An 18825-nucleotide genomic window follows, 5' to 3' on the forward strand; every position below is an offset into this window, starting at 1 on the left:
AAATAGATAATTAATTTAAGTGATTGAATAGTTCTTTGTAGCCTAAACTTTCTGTGGTACAACTATGATAGATTAAAGGAATTACACCTCTCTCAAAATAGTAACTTTTTAAATACACTTGGACCAGGAGGGACCAGGCAGGGAATATTAAAGTTGTCATCATGCCTCCCAGTTAACCCTGTTTCCTCTTCTCTAAAATAAGGAGCTACCTTCCCTCTCTTCTAGCTTGAGTATATGACTATACTTTTCACTAAAATCGTGATACATGTGCTTAAAAATCCATTAAGAAAGGATTTGATGAATCAAAGAAGGAAGGATGTTTATACTTTTGCAAATACTAGGTAAAAATTAGAAATTCAATTTTCCAGTTTTGCAAATAGATCGCCTGTGATTACAGTTGGAAAAATGCACATGTGTTTTGTTATATCAGCGTGAACCTGAAGTGATAACGTTAAGGATGAATTTTTCATAATTAAAAATAGCAAATTTATCAATAGTTTGCCTTAGGCCCCCTTCCAGATAAACATAAAAATTGCATTCCATCTCCCCAGCCACATTCTCCCACACCGTCCCCTATACGCCCCACTAGTTTCCACTAGTTCAGACCTCTCCCTCTCTGTTGCTGGTTGAGAATCACTGATGTATAGATCTTATCTCTGTCCCTGCCAGCCAAATTTTATTAGGCTTTGTATTTAGTATGAGGAAAATCATAGATTTGGAGGTGAAATTCCAAACAGAATTAAATAAATTGACATTTTTGGCATCTAGTTATATATACCCTCAATTCCCTTCCTTCTAGGAGGAGAATACATTTCTATAAGCTAAAGGCAAAATGCATTATTAACATTTTTTCACATAAAATGGAATTCTTAATTTTCATGTCATATGGTAAGGATGGGGAAATGCAGTTTTCTACCATCAGAGGTCACTATTTCTGTTATTTCTAGGATTGCTCTTTCAAAGTTAATCTATTAATAAATATACATATGTAAATATATATAAAAACATATATGTATATTTGAAGCTTTACAGTTGATTTACAAACAATCTTTGGATCAGAGTTTTGGAACTCTGCTAGTTGCTAAGAAACTCCTAGGCCCACAGAAAATCCATTTATTTTTAGGCTTGGGATGCCTGGGTGGCTCAGTCGGTTAAACGTCTGCCTTCAACTCAGGTCATGATCCCACGGTTCTGGGATCGAGCTCTGCATCAGGTTCCCTGTTCTGCAGGGAGCCTGCTTCTCCCTCTGCCTGTCGCTCCCCCTGCTTGTGGTCGCGTGCTCTTTTTCTCAAATAAATAAAATCTTAAAAAAATCCATTTTGTGAAATAATTTTTTTTTATCATTTCCTAAGCTGATTTCTTTTTTTTTTTTTAAAGATTTATTTATTTGAGAGGGAGTGAGCGCATGAGTCGGGAGGGGCAGAGGGAGAGAATCTTCAAGTAGACTCCCTGTTGGGATCGGAGCCCCATGAGGGGCTCAGTCCCAGAATCCATGAGATCATGACCCAAGCTGAAACCAAGAGTTGAACACTTAACCAACTGAGTCACCCAGGCGCCCCCTAAGCTGATTTCTTAAACATCTTTTCTACTCATACCACTGTCTCAAAACAATTTTTGTATGTTTAAGTTATAAAAGTGAATTAAGCCTAAAAATAATTTTAAAAGGCTTAACGTGATAATATGCTGTCAGGTGCTCTGGCTGAAAATGAACACATTTTATTGGAAGCTAGAAGATGTCTTAAAATTACACTTTTATGTTAAGTTCAAAACTTTTTCCCTCTCATTGAAGATGAAGTTTTTCACATAAGCTTAGAGACATGTTTCATTTGTTTGTACATAACTGCTTATAAGAAGTTTGCAAATAAAGCGAGAATACCAGTTCACATTTCTGGGGTCCTGATGGTCCTGTAAATGAGGCCCCATGGGAGCGAGTGAGTGCCTCAGTTCTCTCAGGCAGTGAAAGGCAGAGCCTTGGCCAGACTGTGGCAGCTGCAGACTTCCAGGCGCCTTTCCCTGTGCTGTCTTGTTTAGGCTCCTTGCTCAGGCAGTGAGCAGTGGAGTCCAGTACCTCTTTGTTTCCTCTGACCACTTTGTGAAAATAGGTGGACCCACTCCACTTGGATTTCTCAGCTAAACCCAGCCATGTAGAAAAGTATCTCATCTAGGAAAACATTTATATTTCCAGTGGAGTTGCCTCCTATGCAATAATAGATTATTCTAAAGTCAGGGATTAAGGCAAAATTCAGATATATTTAAAATTACCCTTGAGGGGTGCCTGGCTGGCTCTGTGGGTGGAGTATATGACTCTTGATCTTGGGGTCCTGAGTTTGAGCCCCACGTGGGGTGTAGAGATTACTTAAAAATAAAATCTTTAAAAAATAAACAAAATTATCCTTGAACTCCAAATAAAGTAGTTGGCTTTTGTTTAGGGGCCATACTGAATTCAAAACAAGTATCTCTACACACTAGGATTTGCACCCAGCGTGTCGCAGTGCTGTTAATACGAGAGGTGGGGTGGAAGTGAGATCAGGAAAGAGTCACAGATGCCTTGTGGGTATTGCTTCTACTGTTAAAGTAGCTGTGATTCCTTTTATTATTTTTTTCTTTGTGCTTATGATCGAATTCATAAGTTAGATGCAACTCTACATAAATAATGCAAATCCATTACATTTATATGCTTTCATTATGGTATTGACTCATGTAATGCAAAGAAATAAATTCAAAATTGAATAGAAAAGACGTAGTAGTTTAAACCTGGCCACTTGGCCAGGTTCACTGTGCTTGTCTTCACATTTTCGATTCTGTGCACAAGGATTACCTTTGAAAGCAAGGTGCTATTACAGACCCGCATCTGAAAGGCTGAGCGTGAAACACGTTGGGGAGGAGAGAGGGTGCTGTGCACAGACCCCTGTCACTCTTTCCTCTCCTTGGTCCCCTGACCACAGACAAACACTGCAGAACAGCAGTCTAGTGGAGTTGCAGTCTATAGCAAAGTGCATGCCTTTGTCCTTAAGTGTTTTATGCGATGTCCAGATGTAAAGTAATAATAAAAATTTATATCCTTTTTCATCCATGAGAAAAATGACATGTAAAAAAAGTGTTTTATGAAAGAACCATAGATATAAATTTTTATTTAGATTGCATCAGATTTTCTTAAAATTGATTCATGTAGAGCGTTATTTTATACATTTAGCATGAACTTCTTATAAAGATACTGATGTTTTTCTTAAGCATTTATTGTTGATTTCTCACTTCTGTGTGAATCACTTTCTCATTAAGAATAATATTAATGTTTTTTTTCTGATATTAGCCCTTGTACAGCACTTTATTTTTTTTAAAGATTTTATTCATGTATTTGACAGAGAGAGACACAGCGAGAGGGGGGTGGGGGAGTGGGAGAGAGAGAAACAGGCTTCCCGCCGAGCAGGGAGCCCGATGCGGGGCTCAATCCCAGGACCTCAGGACCATGACCTGAGCCAAAGGCAGATGCTTAATGACTGAGCCACCCAGGCGCCCCTGTACAGCACCTTAGATTCTTTCCCTCCTCTGGGTTCTCATCTACCAAGTTCTGAAACTGTTTTTAGAATATGGCTTTCTCGTGCCCTAACTCTAGTTAGTGGCATATCCGTGTTTCAGCAAAACATTGATGATCTTTGTAAAAGAATGAAGATTTAAAAAAAAAAATTATCTTTGCTCTCTATTTGAGAAAAATTGAGTGTATAACTATGTGTATTCAAGAGAACTCGGAATCTTAATTACCTATCAGGTGAAGAGTTTTCAAGAGGTAGAAAATCTATGGGCGCCTGGGTGGCTCAGTTGGTTAAGCGACTGCGTTCGGTTCAGGTCATGATCCTGGAGTCCCGGGATCGAGTCCCGCATCGGGCTCCCTGCTCGGGAGGGAGTCTGCTTCTCCCTCTGACCCTCTCCCCTCTCATGTGCTCTCTCTCTCTCATTCTTTTTCTCAAATAAATAAATAAAATCTTAAAAAAAAAAGAAAATCTTTAAAGGAATGCTGGGCAAGTTTATCTGCTATGTGGGCACTTCATAGACACAAATATCTTTGGTCTTTGGTCAGTAACAATATATAGGAAGGGCCTGATTGTGAGATTATGTCAGACTGACTTGCATACTGGTAAAAATCATGATTTTTTTTTTATACCTTGTAATGTTCATTTTTTTTTCTGTTGATAGAGGTAATATGTTGTTTGGGTTTTTACAATGAAAATGCATTCATAAGTTACTCATGTAATGTGAAAAAAATTAAAGAGTAATATGTATTTTATCATGCCACCCCCCCCTTAAAAACAGAGGAAAATAATTGTCATTAATCCTCACATCTAAAAAAAGTTTCTTTAAATACTTATGTGTATTTGCTCTCAGACTTTTCCTGTGTGTTTGTGTATACAAACATACAGTGTGATTTGATCATACAGTTGATACAATTCTGAATCCTTTTTTGACTCAGCATTAATTATATTGTGAAAATTTTCAAATTTGGTGAAAGATCTAGTCAGAATCACAGATTAAAGCTCTTCCCAGCCATGCATTTTGTAAACTTTAAGTTCAGGAACAAGGGGAAAACAAGTTACTGGAACATTAAATTTTTGGAAATGAAAAGGTTTGTGTTGATATGGCTGATGAAAAATACTTTAATAATAATTGTTCTTAAATAGCAGAGAGAGAAAAAAGGAAAGATGAGTTACTTGATATTGCAAAGTCAAAGCAAGAACGTACAAATGCAGAACTGCATAATCTGAGACAGGTATGTCCCCAGTTATACTGTTCTTACTATTTGGGAAGCATTTATAAACAAACATCAAATTAGGAAAAGTGTGTGTCTGTCGATTTTTGTTTATGGTGCTTTTGGAATCCTAACTACATTAAAGGTATATAATATTTAGCATAGCTGATAGGGTCTTGCTTATGGTAATGAAAGGTTTGGAAACTAGTTATACTAACGAATCCGAGTGCTAACATAGGAAAAATAAAAGCAAACATATTTAGCATATTTCTCTATCACTGTCTGATCTGTTTTAGCATTTGAATGTTGGCTCATTATAGTTTTGTTGTCACATCTTACTGATTTATCAATATCTACGGCAGATTTATGTAAAACAACAGAGTGATCTGCAGTTTCTTAATTTTAATGTGGAAAATTCTCAGGAATTAATACAGATATATGACTCAAAGATGGAAGAATCAAAGGTTCTGGAGTCCAGGTAATCTTAGCAAGATGCTATTAGTATGATCTTGTATTTTATTTTATCATTCAATCTATTTATGAAGTACTTACTATGGGCCGGTATCTACTATCATTTCCTATATGGTAGGGAGTCAATAAATATGAGCTAGTAATTGTTATTATAATCCTGGGTTATAATGAGACCTGATCTTAGAATTTTAGGCCTGATCCTGATTTAGCCACTTGGTAAAAGAAATTCATTAGCCTTATTTGTGTATTGTTGTGTATAAGACTTTGAGCTCAAGTAGAAACCAGAGGTGACTCATTTATTCTTTCGTGCGGACTCAGAGTTTAGTGTTTCGCACTCACTGGGCTGGGAATGGGGAAAATAAAGATACACAGGACATGGTACTTGCCTAAAAGAAAAAAACACCAACGAATGGTATAAATAACTGTAGTAGTTGTTCAGCTAGCTGAGGGTGATCTCTGCTTTTAGCTGGATTTTCCTGTTTTCCTTGTTAGTAGAAGGAGACACCTCTTCTTACCTATAATCAGTGTGTGAACTAAATTGGTTTTGTAAAGTTAAAATGTAAATATATGAGGTGTGGTTTAATTTAATAGGCATGTAGCTGTCCCACAGTTAAATTTAGTCTACTTTTCCAAGCAGAAGTGTGACAAGCAGTCATGAATGGGAACAGGAATTAGGGAAGTTCCTGGCCACCCGGTGTGACCGTGAGGCTCCTTGGCCTGGCAGTTAGCAGTTGCAGGAACCGTTGGAGCAGCTCTTGCTACAGACAGAGTGACTGCTGAGCCGGCTTTGCTTTTCTTTCCAGGCCTTCTGCTGGGGGTGTTACACTCTTGCTTTGTGCCCCAGCTGCTGCCGCTGCTGGTACACTCTGCACCAGCCTGGAGTGCTTGCACAGGCCAAAGCCCCTACCATATTGGCTTTTCCCTTCTCTGTACTTCGTTGCCCCTGGGAGGCACTTGGGCTAGATGAGTGAGGCTGTTCTTTAAGAGTGTGGAATGGCCTGTGCCCTTCCAGGAGGTGGGGGTCGAGTTTTCTGAGGGCTCCGAACTCTCCGTGTCCAAATATCTGAAGACAGTTTATCAAAAGGTTTATCATGTTTGTATATATTTTCATTTTATGCACACCTGTCATTCTTACTTTAGACCAGCTTTCAGTATGTCGCCATGTAAATATCTAGCAGATAAATGGGATGGCCGTGAATGCTGTATGGTAGACGCATTTGGCCCTTCCCACTGTGTCTCTGTTCCTTGAATCTCTGTCCCCTTTCAGTCCTGCCTTTACCTCTGTTTACTGTGAAACTAACAGAATTAGGAAGAGGAAATAACAGATCAATCAACAAGTATTTACAGAACACTTAATGTTTGTAAAAGGCTATCCTAAAGTGCCAGGAGGATTAAAAATGCCTCTACATATTAAGGAACTTAGGAGTCTGTTGAAAGACAGGATATGTGCATGAAAGTGAGTGAACAATATAGTTATAATAGAAGTTTGCTGCCTGATTAGGTAGATGATACAGTAAAATGAGGACTGCGGTATTGGCAGTAAGCACGGTGGGAGTTGAGGACGGGAAGGGGAAAGAGAGTGTGTGGGCTTGCTGGTCAGAGAGACTTCCTTGAAGTTGGGCTGAAATCAGGTTCTGAAGAAAGAATACACGTTCTCCCTTATGTTTTCATTTCAGACAGATGGGTCTTAATAGGATTTAGCTCAACTAATAAGGTTTGGGTGAAATATCTAGAGTGACAGTATCAAGTGTATCTTATAACTTCCATTTTTTGTAATGCCACCACAGCAGAGACATGTGTTTGTCAGACCTTGAGAATCACCGCCCAAAAGTCGATATTAAGAGGGAGAAAAATCAGAAGTCATTGGTTAAAGATCCAAAATTTGAGACCACGTTGATTCAGCAAAATCGGTCAGACAGGAGCCCTTGTGATCTGTGCAAAGAGAAGAAACGACAGGGTAATACTTCATTTGGGGAAAAAAGTGTAACTGCTATCTCATCTCTGTTTACAAAAGATGTACTGGAGAAGCAAAAGTCTTGGTCTCTGGGAGGAAAAATGCAGATCGAATCAGAAAACAAAAGTACATTGTGCAAGATCCATGCAAAGTCACCAAAAGGTAATGGGATCGGGATTCAGAATGAAGAGAAACAACTCTCTGAAGCATCCACCTCGTTATCTGATGAGAAACAGTGGCATGATGTCAATGTGTACCTGGGCCTGGCCAGCTGTTCTAGTTCCAGACAACCAGAAAAGCTGGATGTTGAAAGTCAAGATGACATAGAAAGGTCTGGAGTCTCCTGTTGCCATAAAAATGAAACCTGTCTTGGGGAGAGTGACATGTATGAGTCCAAGTGCTGCCACCCGAGTAACTTCATCATTGAAGCCCCAGGCCACATGTCTGACATGGAGTGGATGAGCATTTTCAAGCCTTCTAAAGTGCAAAGAATTGTTCGCCATAAATCTGTGTGTACTTGCTCAGAAAGTGCCCGTGGAAGGAAATACAACTCCGCCATGAGGTTAGTAACATTTTGTACTGGGCAACGCTGATGCTGGGAAATGGAAGGGGCTGTGGTAGCCGCCGCGTGCTTGCTCCATGGAGAACAGTGTGTGCGAACACAAGTCGTGTCTGAGGCCGACCCAGTACTCTCTTCCTCAGCACGTAGGCTGTTGAGTTTTCCATTGTGCAGAGACCATATTAGATTCCAGTGAAGAGTTTGTACCTAGGACAGCTTCTGAGGCAAAGGTTTTGTTTGAAAACAAAGCCATTTGTCATGAGTTGGGCAAATATGTTTTTTTAAAAAACTAACAGTGGGGTCACTTTACAGAGTAGAATGCTGCTCTGGGACATTCCTCACCCCTGGATCCAGTGTGAATTGATAAGCTGTCTATGCAGAGATCACACTCCCTAGACCCCTGATAAGAATTTTGCTGGCCACCTCCCCACCCCTGCCCCTGCCCCCACCCCCACCCCATTGGCATATTTACATATCCAACTGCTTCTGCCTTTCTGTTCACTTTACATTTCCCAAACTTGCTTTCCTTTTTTTTTTTTTTTTTTTTTTGAGATTTTATTTATTTATCTGACAGCACAAGCAGGGGGAATGGGAGAGGGAGAAGCAGGCTCCCCACTGAGCAGGGAGCCCGATGTGGGGCTCGATCCCAGGACCCTGGGATCATGACCTGAGCCGAAGGCAGATGCCTAACCGATTGAGCCACCCAGGCGCCCCCTAAACTTTCTTATTTTTTAAAATCATGCAAGAAAAAAAAATTTTTTATGTAACAAGCTGGTAAAAGTTAATAGTTTTTTTAAGAGAAGAAAATGGATTAGTTATTAGCATATGCTGCATTATTCAGGTTCATCTTATTGTTAGAATTGCTAAATCTTGTGGTTGAGGGGCACTATAGTAATGTTTGCTATTTTTATTTTTATTTTTATTTTTTTAAAATTTTTTTAAAGATTTTATTTATTTATTCATGAGAGACAGAGCGAGAGAGAGAGAGAGGCAGAGGGAGAAGCAGGCTCCCAAGGAGCAGGGAGCCCGATGTGGGACTCGATCCCAAGACCCTGGGATCATGACCTGAGCCAAAGGCAGACACTTAGCCATCTGAGCCACCCAGGCGCCCATTTTATTTTATTTTAAAGATTTTATTTATTTGACAGAGAGAGACACAGCAAGAGAGGGAACACAAGCAGGGGGAGTGGGAGAGGGAGAGGGAGAAGCAGGTTTCCCACTGAGCAGGGAGCCCGACGCGGGGCTCGATCCCAGGACCCTGGGATCATGACCTGAGCTGAAGGCAGACGCTTAACCCATCTGAGCCACCCAGGCGCCCCAATGTTTGCTATTTTTAAATAAAAGCTAGCTCTTGGGTCTTAAATTACAGAAAGGACAAAGTTGCTATATTGAGAGCCTTATTTTAATCATCACACTGACTTTCCTAGGACTTATGATAAAAATTTCTTTCTGGTATTTTCATTATTTGGATTTTTCTTTGGCCCTTTGAGAAGCCTGAGCCATTTAAAAATCATACAGATAGTTATTCTGTCAGTTGTGAACTTTAAAAAAATGGTTGTCCCACTAAATGTTATCTATTCATATTAAAGATTTTCTTTAAATAATTGCAAGTATCGGGGCACCTGGGTGGCTCAGTCGTTAAGCGTCTGCCTTTGGCTCAGGTCATGATCCCAGGGTCCTGGGATCGAGCCCCACGTTGGGCTCCCTGCTCAGTGGGAAACCTGCTTCTCCCTCTCCCACTCCCCCTGCTTGTGTTTCCTCTCGCTTTCTCTCTCTCTCTCTCTGTCAAATAAATAAGTAAAATCTTAAAAAATAATTGCAAGTATCAATAGGGCACAACTGCACATTGTTCACTGCTGAACAAACAACACGCATATATTAAGGGAAAACTATGTTAGTTTTAAGAGCATAGTGGACATATCTTAGATTTAACATATAAAAGAAATTCAAATTTAAATTTGGAGTTTTGTTTCAAGACCCTTTTGACCTCCCTGGCTTGAAATAATCCAAACGAACTGTGCTGCCGGCAGAGGCACATGCCGAGACATCACATGCCAAACACGTGATTAAATAGAAAAGATAATTATGTTTTCCTAGTTTTCCTTAGATTATAAGAACTTACTGTGTACCTGTTCTATTATCAGACCACCATTCTGTATGACAAATAGGCCTTTAGCTGTAGAGGGAGAAGCCACGGCAGCCTGTTCTCCTTCAGGTTCAGGGAACATGGGAGGAGGAAGCTCCAGTGCCTTTGGTCTGTTCCAGAACAGCTTTTGCGGTTCACTCTGCTCTGAGCCCACACTTTAAGAACATACCCAGACACTTGGCTGCATGTCTCTCTTCTCTAATACTGAGGACTTATAGAAGAATTAATAGCTGACAATGCTGTTCTACTTTCACAAAAGGACTTTTAAAAACCATTAACAAAAATCAACTTCACAAACCAAAAACCCAAAATTTTCACAAGTTTTTTCCTCCCTTTTGGATGATCCTGTCCCTTGAACCTTCTTTTTTGTTTTCTTGTTTTTGGAAGGGGGAGGGAAATTCTCTGTTCTGTTGTTAACCCTTGAACTAAGAATTTTGATTTAATTCTTACTGCAGAGCATATGCATTAATTTATAATATTCCACTCAAGCATTCTATTCAAATCTATAATGTTCTCAAATTTGAGCTTCTTCATGAAAAAGAAAAACTTTTTTTGGGGGGGGTCCTGTTGAGATACTTTTAAGTATAAGACTATGGGTGATAATATGTTTGATACTGTTTTAAGTTGTCTGTTTCTGTTTGGTTTTATTATTTATAGTGAGCTAATTGCCATCCAGCATTCCCACTGTTTGGGTTCTTCAAAATCTGCCACAAGAGAGGATGAGAAATTAAGAGACACAGAGCCCTCTTCTGATACAAAGAACTCACCTAAGATTTTGTTATTCAACAAAGAGGCACCATTGTCCACTGACAAGGTTTGTGTTTTGCTTAGAAATACCCAGTTTATTCAAGCAAAACTTCTCCCCAGCATACTTCTACTTCTTCTGTAGCACTGCTTTTAGTGAGCTTAAGTTTGGTCATTCTTCAATTTTTTTTTTTAATTATGTGATTTTAATTACATCATTTAACCAAAGTCAGAGTTTCCTTAAAATATCATCCTGTAGATTAAGTCTAGTTAAAATGTCCCTCAGGCCCTCCAGGTGGTTGGTAGACACACACATGTATTTGAAACATAACAGAAAATGAAGGCTATAACTAGCAGTGTGCGCCTACGTTCGGATTTAACATGTTTACATTTGCCATATTTGTTTATTTTTCCTGTTGGAGAAATAAAATATTACAGATAAAGTGTGAGTCCCATGCCCCATCTCCCCAACAGTTAATCACTCTCCTGAAGTTGCATTCGTGCTTGTTCTTATACTTTTACCTAGTATGTAAAAATACATATTTAAGCACTACATAATGTTGTTTTATGCTTAAAATGTACATAAATGGGGGTGCCTGGGTGGCTCAGTCAGTTAAGCATCCCAGTCTTGATTTTGGCTCATGTCGTGATCTCAGGGTCCTAGGATTGAGCCCCACACTCAGTGGGGATTCTGAGATTCTTTCCTTCTGCCCCTCCCCCTGCTCTTGCACACTCAACGTGTGCTCTCTCTCTCTTTTAAATAAATAAATCTAAAAAAAAAAATAAGGGCACCTGGGTGGCTCAGTCAGTTAGGCGTCTGCTGTTGGCTCAGGTCATGATCTCGGGGTCCTGGGATCAAGTCCCGTGTTGTCAGGCTCCCTGCCCAGCGGGGAGCCTGCTTCTCCCTCTCCCTCTGCTGCTCCCCCTACTTGTGCTCTCTTGCTCTCTCTGTCAAATAAATAAATACAATCTTTAAAAATAAATAAAATGTACATCAGTGGTAAAACACTGTCTCTATCCTTTTGCAATATGATTTTTTCCAACTTTGTGAATATTTTGTGACATTTATCCATGCCCATACTTGAAGACTTTGTCTCTTCATTTTGATTTTTGATTGATGTGTAGTCCATTGATTTGAATACACACCTCCTGATGGTCAGTAAAGTTGTTACTACATTGTCACTATTATGGATGAGCCAGTCAGTATCTTCACCATAAATGGGATCTTCAATGCAGCTCTTTCACAGAGAAAATAAGTTCAAGTGAACTTAATCACCTTTGGTGTTATTTGGGGGGAAGATAATGGGCTTTGAAATTGATCTGAGTTCAAATCTTTGTTTTGCTTTGTGTTAGCTCAATGACCTGAGTAAAATTATTTACTTTCTTTGAGCCTCAGTTTCTTATGTGCAAATATGCAATAATAACATTACAATTGCTTGGTCTAAATGTGATACTACGGGGCCTGGCCCCTAACAGGTATCTGATGAGTGTTAGTTCTCTTTGTTAAAAATCGACTCTACCAAGTGTTGACTAGAATCTGGAGCAACACAGACTTTCACTGGTGGTGGGGAAATTCACTTGGGAAAACATGTTAATAATTTCTTAAAAAGTTAAATATATACCTACCATATGACCCAGCTATTCTACTCCTAGAGAAATGGAAATATGTCCACACAGGGACTTGCATGTGAATATTTAAAGCAGCTTATTCGTATTAGCTGGAAAACTGGAAACAACCCAACTACACATCAATAGGTAAAGAGACAAACTGTGGTGTATCCATGCAATGGAGTACTTCTCAGGAATAAAAAGGAATAAACTACTTACACATACATAACATGGGTGAATCTCAAGATAATTATTGCTGAATGAAAGACGCCAGACAGACAAAAGTATGAAAGTGTTTATATAAAATTCCAGAAAATGCAAACTAGTCTCTGGTGACAGAAAACAGATCAATGTTGCTTGAGAATGAGGGGAGGGACTCAAGAGGAAGGAATTCCAAAGGAGCATAGGTTTTGATGAATAGGATCCCTATTCATTGTGGGTATGGTTTCAGGTGTTAGCTACTATCTTTTTTAGCTCTCATGAGACCTTTTTTTCAAAGTTTGTACCTATTTTTCTGAGGCAATATGTGACATTGCATGCTTATGTAGTCCATATATACATATATATTTAGGTTTGTGCATGTGTGTGTGTGTGCGCACACACACATCTTCTAGATCCAGGTCAGTAGTGATCATCTGTGTTCCTGGAAAATTATAATTGACTGGAGCCCAGTGCAGGGCTTGAACTCAAAACCCCAAGATCAAGACCTGAGCCTAGGGGCGCCTGGGTAGCTCAGTTGGTTAAGTGACTGCCTTCGGCTCAGGTCATGATCCTGGAGTCCCGGGATCGAGTCCCACATCAGGCTCCCCGCTCAGCGGGGAGTCTGCTTCTCCCTCTGACCCTCCCCCTCTCAGGCTCTCTATCTCATTCTCTCTCTCAAATAAATAAATAAAATCTTTAAAAAAAACAAACAAACAAACAACCTGAGCCTGGATCAAGAATCGGATGCTTAACTGACTGAGCCACCCAGGTGCCCCTAGAATTAACTTTCCCTAAATTTATTTTTTTAAGGTTTTATTTATTTATTTGAGAGAGAGAGTGCGAGAGAGAAGGAGCAGAAGGAGAGGGAGAGGCAGATTCCCTGCTGAGCAAAGATCCCTGACATGGGGCTCAATCCCAGGACTCCAGGATCATGACCTGAGCCAAAGGCAGATGCCTAACTGACTGAGCCACCCAGGCACCCAGAATTAACTTTCCTTAATGAAAAAATTAGTCTAGGTACTTTTGAGGGTTGTTGTCGTGCTAAAACTTCAGGTCCCAAAGTTGAAAATTAAACAAGAACAAACTAAGGCACATATCCACATATTTTAAAAAGTTTACAAGCCTTTATTTAGTGTTAAAGCTACATTTTGCAAGTATTTTGGCTAATACTAATTAGCATGCTAATTATGGCTTTAGAAAGTGGATTTAGGAGAGCTAAACAATGCCTAGGATTCTTTTTTTTTTTTTAAGATTTTATCTTTAATCTTTACACCCAGTGTGGAACTCAAACTCATAACCCCAAGATCAAGAGTTGCATGCTCTACTTACTGAGGCAGCCAGGTACCCTAGCCTACAGTTCTTTTTATCACATAGATGTTACTTAATTAGTTGTAAGTTCTGTTGAAATCAAATAATTTAGCCAAGTAGGTACTTTTTTTTTTTTTTTTAAGATTTATTTGTTAGAGAGTGTGCACAACTGGGAGAGGAAAGGGAAAGAGAATCTGAAGCGGACTCTGCGGAGCGCAGAGCCCGACCTGGGGCTCGATCTCATGACCCTGAGATCAGGACCTGAGCCAAAACCAAGAGTCAGACAGTTAACCAACTGAGCCACCCATGCACCCCTAGCTAGGTAGGTTCTAAGAAATAAATGGAGTTTGGTTATTCTAGTATTTAATGTCCTGCTTTGATATGTAATACGTAAAGTCAGAGAAATATTAATGGGTAGTTAACATTTGTGTTTATAACATTGTACTTGTAACTATAAACATTTAAAAATGCTTCCTGATTTCTTGAATGCTTACATTGTGTTGTTTTCCCAGGATGACTTTTCGCCCACAAGCAAGCTTCAGCGTTTGCTGGCAGAGTCTCGCCAGATGGTTACAGACCTGGAGCTGAGTACTCTGCTCCCCATCAGCTCTGAGAATCTCAGCAGCAGTGCCAGAAATGTATGTGGTTACTTTTCTTTTGACCCCATCTGTGTATCTGAATATTCCCCTGAGTATTCATTTGCAGATATCACTGGTCGAGCATCCCTTTCTATCAGAAGGAAAGTTCCTTTAAAGGAACTGGTTTTAAAGATGAGGGAAAAATCACACTCAAATGTCACTGCACCCAAACTTCCTCTTCCTGATTGCCTGGGTTTATGAATATAAATTCTTGGGGATATAAAAAATATACATTTTACTATAGAAAATTTCAAATACAGAAGTAGAATATTACAGGGCACCTGCGTGGCTCAGTTGGTTGGGCATCTGTTCCCTGTTCGGTGGGGGGCCTGCTTCTCCCTCTTCTCTGCCCCTTCCCCCTCCTTGTGCTGTCTCTCATGCACTCTCTTTCTCTCAAATAAATAAAATCTTAAAAAAATAATAAAGTATCTTTTAAGGGGCACCTGGCTGGCTCAGTCAAAAAAGCATGTAACTCTTGATCTCAGTCATGAGTTCGAGCCCCACATTGGGTGTAGAGATTAGTAAAAAAAAAACAAAAAAATAAAGTCTTAGTCACTGACAGGTCCTTCCCCATCTTCCTTCTTACTTCCTCCTCTTTCTTCTCTTTCATTTTTTTTTTTTTTTAAGATTTTCTATTTATTTGTTTGACAGAGAGAGACACAGCCAGAGAGGGAACACAAGCAGGGGGAGTGGGAGAGGGAGAAGAAGCAGGCTTCCCGCTGAGCAGAAAGCTCGATGCGGGGCTCGATCCCAGGACCCCGGGATCATGACCCGAGCCGAAGGCAGACGCTTAACGACTGAGCCACCCAGGCGTCCCCTCCTTCTTCACTTTTTTAATACCATTAATTTGTGGAAGAGACATTGGGTCATTTGTCCTGTAGCATTTCCCACATTCTGGGTCTTGCTAACTGTCCTCACTGTTATTTAACACATTCCCCTATCCTCCATGATTTCTAGGAACTGGTATTTAGATCTAGTGACTTGATTAGACTTGGGATCAGTTTGGGGTTTTTGTTTGCTTTGGCATCACTCCTTCACTGATGATGCCGTCTGCTGCGTATTCCATCATATCAGGAAGATCCTAATATCTGGTTTTGCTACTTGAGGATGTAAAGCTTGATCGCAAATTCAAGAGTTTGTCAGCCTGAGCTTTTATTATCATAAAGTTCACTTAATGATTTTAGCATTCTTTGATTATTACTCAGATCTATTATTTCTTTATTTAAAAAAAATTTTTTTTAATTTTTTATGTATTTGAGATAAAGCGAGAACAGGGAGGGGGGCAGAGGGAGAGGGAGAAGCAGGCTCTCTGCTGAGCAGGGAGCCAGATGCAGAGCTCAATCCCAGGACCCTGAGATCATGACAGGAGCTGAAGGCATATGCTTAATTGAGCCACCCAGGTGTCCCTAGATCTATTATTTCATTAGGAATTGCAAAATAGTCATTCTAAATCTGTCATTCCTTCAGGGAGTGTTTTACAAATTAATTTTAATTGATTTTTCTGAGCACAGTAACATTTCAATAGCAGTGATGTAAGTTGCTTTGTGGATTTTATAGCCTTAACATAAATAGTGAAAAGAACATTGAACTTGAAATCAGGATACTTGGGCTCCATTTTCCTAATCTGTAAAGTAAGAGCTTGGAACTGATGCTTTTAAATTTAAGAGACCAGGTACATTACTTGGGTGTGCTGTGTACATAAAGATAATTTGAAAGCCATCAAATTAAACTTTTTTGTATCCCTGACTGAAAAACTAAAATAAAAAAGGTCTGTAAGAACACCAAAATACTTCTTTTAAAATCAACTGTTTGTAGCCTTTAATGCATATATACTCATTCTTTAACGAAAACTAGTCCATGGGATGCCTGGGTGGCTCAGTTTAGCATCTGCCTTCAGTTCAGGTCATGATCTCAGGGTCCTGGGATTGAGTCCCGAGTCAGGCTCCCTGCTCAGTGGGGAGTCGGCTTCTCTCTCTCTTCCTCCTCCCAGCTCGAGTTCTCTCTCTCTCAAAGAAAGAGAGACAGAAAGAAAACTAGTACGATCACTAGTTCAGTAAGTTTAGATAAATGTATATATGCTCATGTAACCAATATCCCAGTCAAGATATAGAACATTTCCGTCACCCCATAAAGTTTCTCCATGTTCTTTGGAGTGGACCCCTCCCTTACGCCCACCCCAGGGAACTACCAATCTGATTTTTATCATGAGAGAATAGTTTTGCCTATTCTATAACTTACTATAAATGCAGTCATATAGTATGTACTCTGTCTAGCTTCTTTCAATAGAATTATTTTGAGATTCCTCCATGTCGTCGTATATGTTGGTACTTCACTCCTTTTTATTGCTGGTTAGTATTCTGTTGTATGACTAGACCACAGTTTGTCTATTCACCTATTGATGGGACATTTGGGTTTCCAGTTTGGGGCTATTACAAATAAAGTTGCTATGAACATTTTATATAAGCCTTTATTTTTTATTTTTTTTAAAGATTTTATTTATTTATTTGACATAGGGAGAGAGACAGCTAGAGAGGGAACACAAGCAGGGGGAGCGGGAGAGGGAGAAGCAGGCTCCTGGCTGAGCACGGAGCCTGATGTGGGGCTCAATCCCAGGACCCTGGGATCATGACCTGAGCCAAAGGCAGATGCTTAATGACTGAGCCACCCAGGCGCCCCAAGCCTTTTTTTTTTAAAGATTTTATTTATTTGAGAGAGCGAGCAAAAGTGGGGTGGGGGGAGGGGCAGAGGGAGAGGAAGAAGCAGACTCCCCTCTGAGCAGGGAGCTCAGTGTGGGGCTCCATCCCAGGACCCTGAGATCATGACCTGAGCCTAAGGCAGCCACTTAACTGACTGAGCCACCCTATATAAGCCTTTTTTAAATGGACATATGTTTTTATTGCTCTAAGGCAAATACCTAGAAGTAGAATCACTAGTTATAGGACAGTCATATGTTTAACTTTTTAATAAGCCACCATACTGTTTTTCAAGGTGGTTTGCACCCTTTACGTCCCTGCCAGCAGTGTGTGCAAGTTCCAGGGGCTCTGCATCCTTGCCAGCACTTGGTTTTGTCAGTCAGCTTGATTTTAGTTAGCCGTCCTAGTAAATGCGAAGTGGCATCTGGTTGCTGCTTCACTTGTATTTTCCTGATAACCTGATGATGTGCCTCTTTTCACATCCTTATTGGCTCTTCACATATCTTCTCTTGTGAGATGTCTGTTCAAACCTTCTACCCATTTTAAATTTGAATTGTTTCCTTTGCTACTGAATTGTAAGAGTTCTTAACATAGTCTGCACATACAGCCTTTGTCTTTTGTCAGATATATCGTGAATATTTTCTCCCAGTTTGTGGTTTGCCTTTTTATTTTCTTAAGTGTCTTCTGAAGAGCAGAAAGGTAAAATTTTGATGAAGTCCAGTTTATCAATTTTTTTCAAATGATCCTCTTTGTACCCTGAGAAATCTGCCTCAAGGGTGTGAATATTTTCTCCTCCTAAAAGTTTTAAAGTTCTGTTTAGGTTTATGGTTTATCTCAGTTTAATTTTTGCAGAAGGTATGAAGTAAGGATCAGGCTCATTTTTCTTCACATAGATATCCAGTTCCAGCACCATTTGTTGAAAAGACTGTCCTTTCTCCTTGAATTACTTTTGTTGACTTTGTTGAAAATCAGTTGACTGTATGTACAAGGGTCTATTTTTGGACTCTCTGATCAGTTCTATTGATCTGGTTGTTCTCCTTAGACCACATTGTACTGAATATGTAACTCTGTAGAAAGTCTTGAAATCAAGTAGTATACATGCTCTACTTTGTTCTTTTTTGCAAAATTGCTTTGTCTCTCCTAGATCTTTTGCAGGTCTGTAGCACTTTTAGAGCCAACTTGTCTATTTTCACAAAACTACACTCTGATATTCTGATTTTGTTGAATTTATAGATAACTTTGGGAAGAATTGACATTTTTTTAAAGCTTTATTTAAGAGACAGAGAGAGCACAAGCAGGGGGAGTGGCAGAGAGAGAAGCAGACTCCCCACTGAGCAGGGAGCCTGATGCAGGGCTTGATCCCTGGACCCTGGGATCATGACCTGAGCCGAAGGTAGACGCTTAACCGACTGAGCCACCCACGTGCCCAAGAATTGACATTTGTGAAGAGAGTATATATCTCCATTTATTTAGGTCTTTCTTCATTTCTCTTAACCATATTGTGTAGTTTTCATAGGGGTCTTGCATATCTTTTGTTAATTTTATTCCTATTATTTTGTTTATTGATGCTATTATGCATGATACTTTAAATTTCACTTTCTAATTGTCTGTTGATGATATAAAGGATTGCAGTTGACTTTTGTAAATTGTTCTTAACTAAATTCACCTATTTTGGTAGGTTTTCTGTAGATTCTTAGGATTTTCTACATAGACAATCATGTCATTTGTAAATAATTTCTTTTTCTAATCTTTAGGTTATGTC

At 39.6% G+C, this 18825-nt stretch overlaps 1 protein-coding gene across 8 annotated transcripts in view; it reads left to right on the forward strand.

Annotated features, from left to right (window-relative positions):
- CCDC62 (coiled-coil domain containing 62) overlaps nucleotides 1-18825 on the forward strand; it is a 42993-nt gene that overhangs the window by 13543 nt on the left and 10625 nt on the right. For 6 of the 8 annotated variants that reach the window (XR_015766925.1, XM_028092464.2, XM_028092466.2 and 3 more), the window contains 5 exons: nucleotides 4674-4762; nucleotides 5104-5219; nucleotides 7000-7728; nucleotides 10529-10685; nucleotides 14245-14370. Coding sequence is in view for 7 of the 8 variants with exons in the window: in XM_028092464.2 (XP_027948265.1) it covers nucleotides 4674-4762; nucleotides 5104-5219; nucleotides 7000-7728; nucleotides 10529-10685; nucleotides 14245-14370 (1217 nt within the window). In the remaining variant the exon portion in view is untranslated. The remainder of the gene's footprint in view (nucleotides 1-4673; nucleotides 4763-5103; nucleotides 5220-6999; nucleotides 7729-10528; nucleotides 10686-14244; nucleotides 14371-18825) is intronic. The other 2 variants (XM_088019319.1, XM_088019322.1) reach the window with 1 other exon arrangement.

The sequence above is a fragment of the Eumetopias jubatus genome, unplaced genomic scaffold (genome assembly GCF_037043125.1).
Source record: "Eumetopias jubatus isolate StellerSeaLion01/CBP00866 unplaced genomic scaffold, mEumJub1_p1.0 scaffold_16, whole genome shotgun sequence".
Taxonomy (NCBI): Eukaryota; Metazoa; Chordata; class Mammalia; order Carnivora; family Otariidae; genus Eumetopias; species Eumetopias jubatus.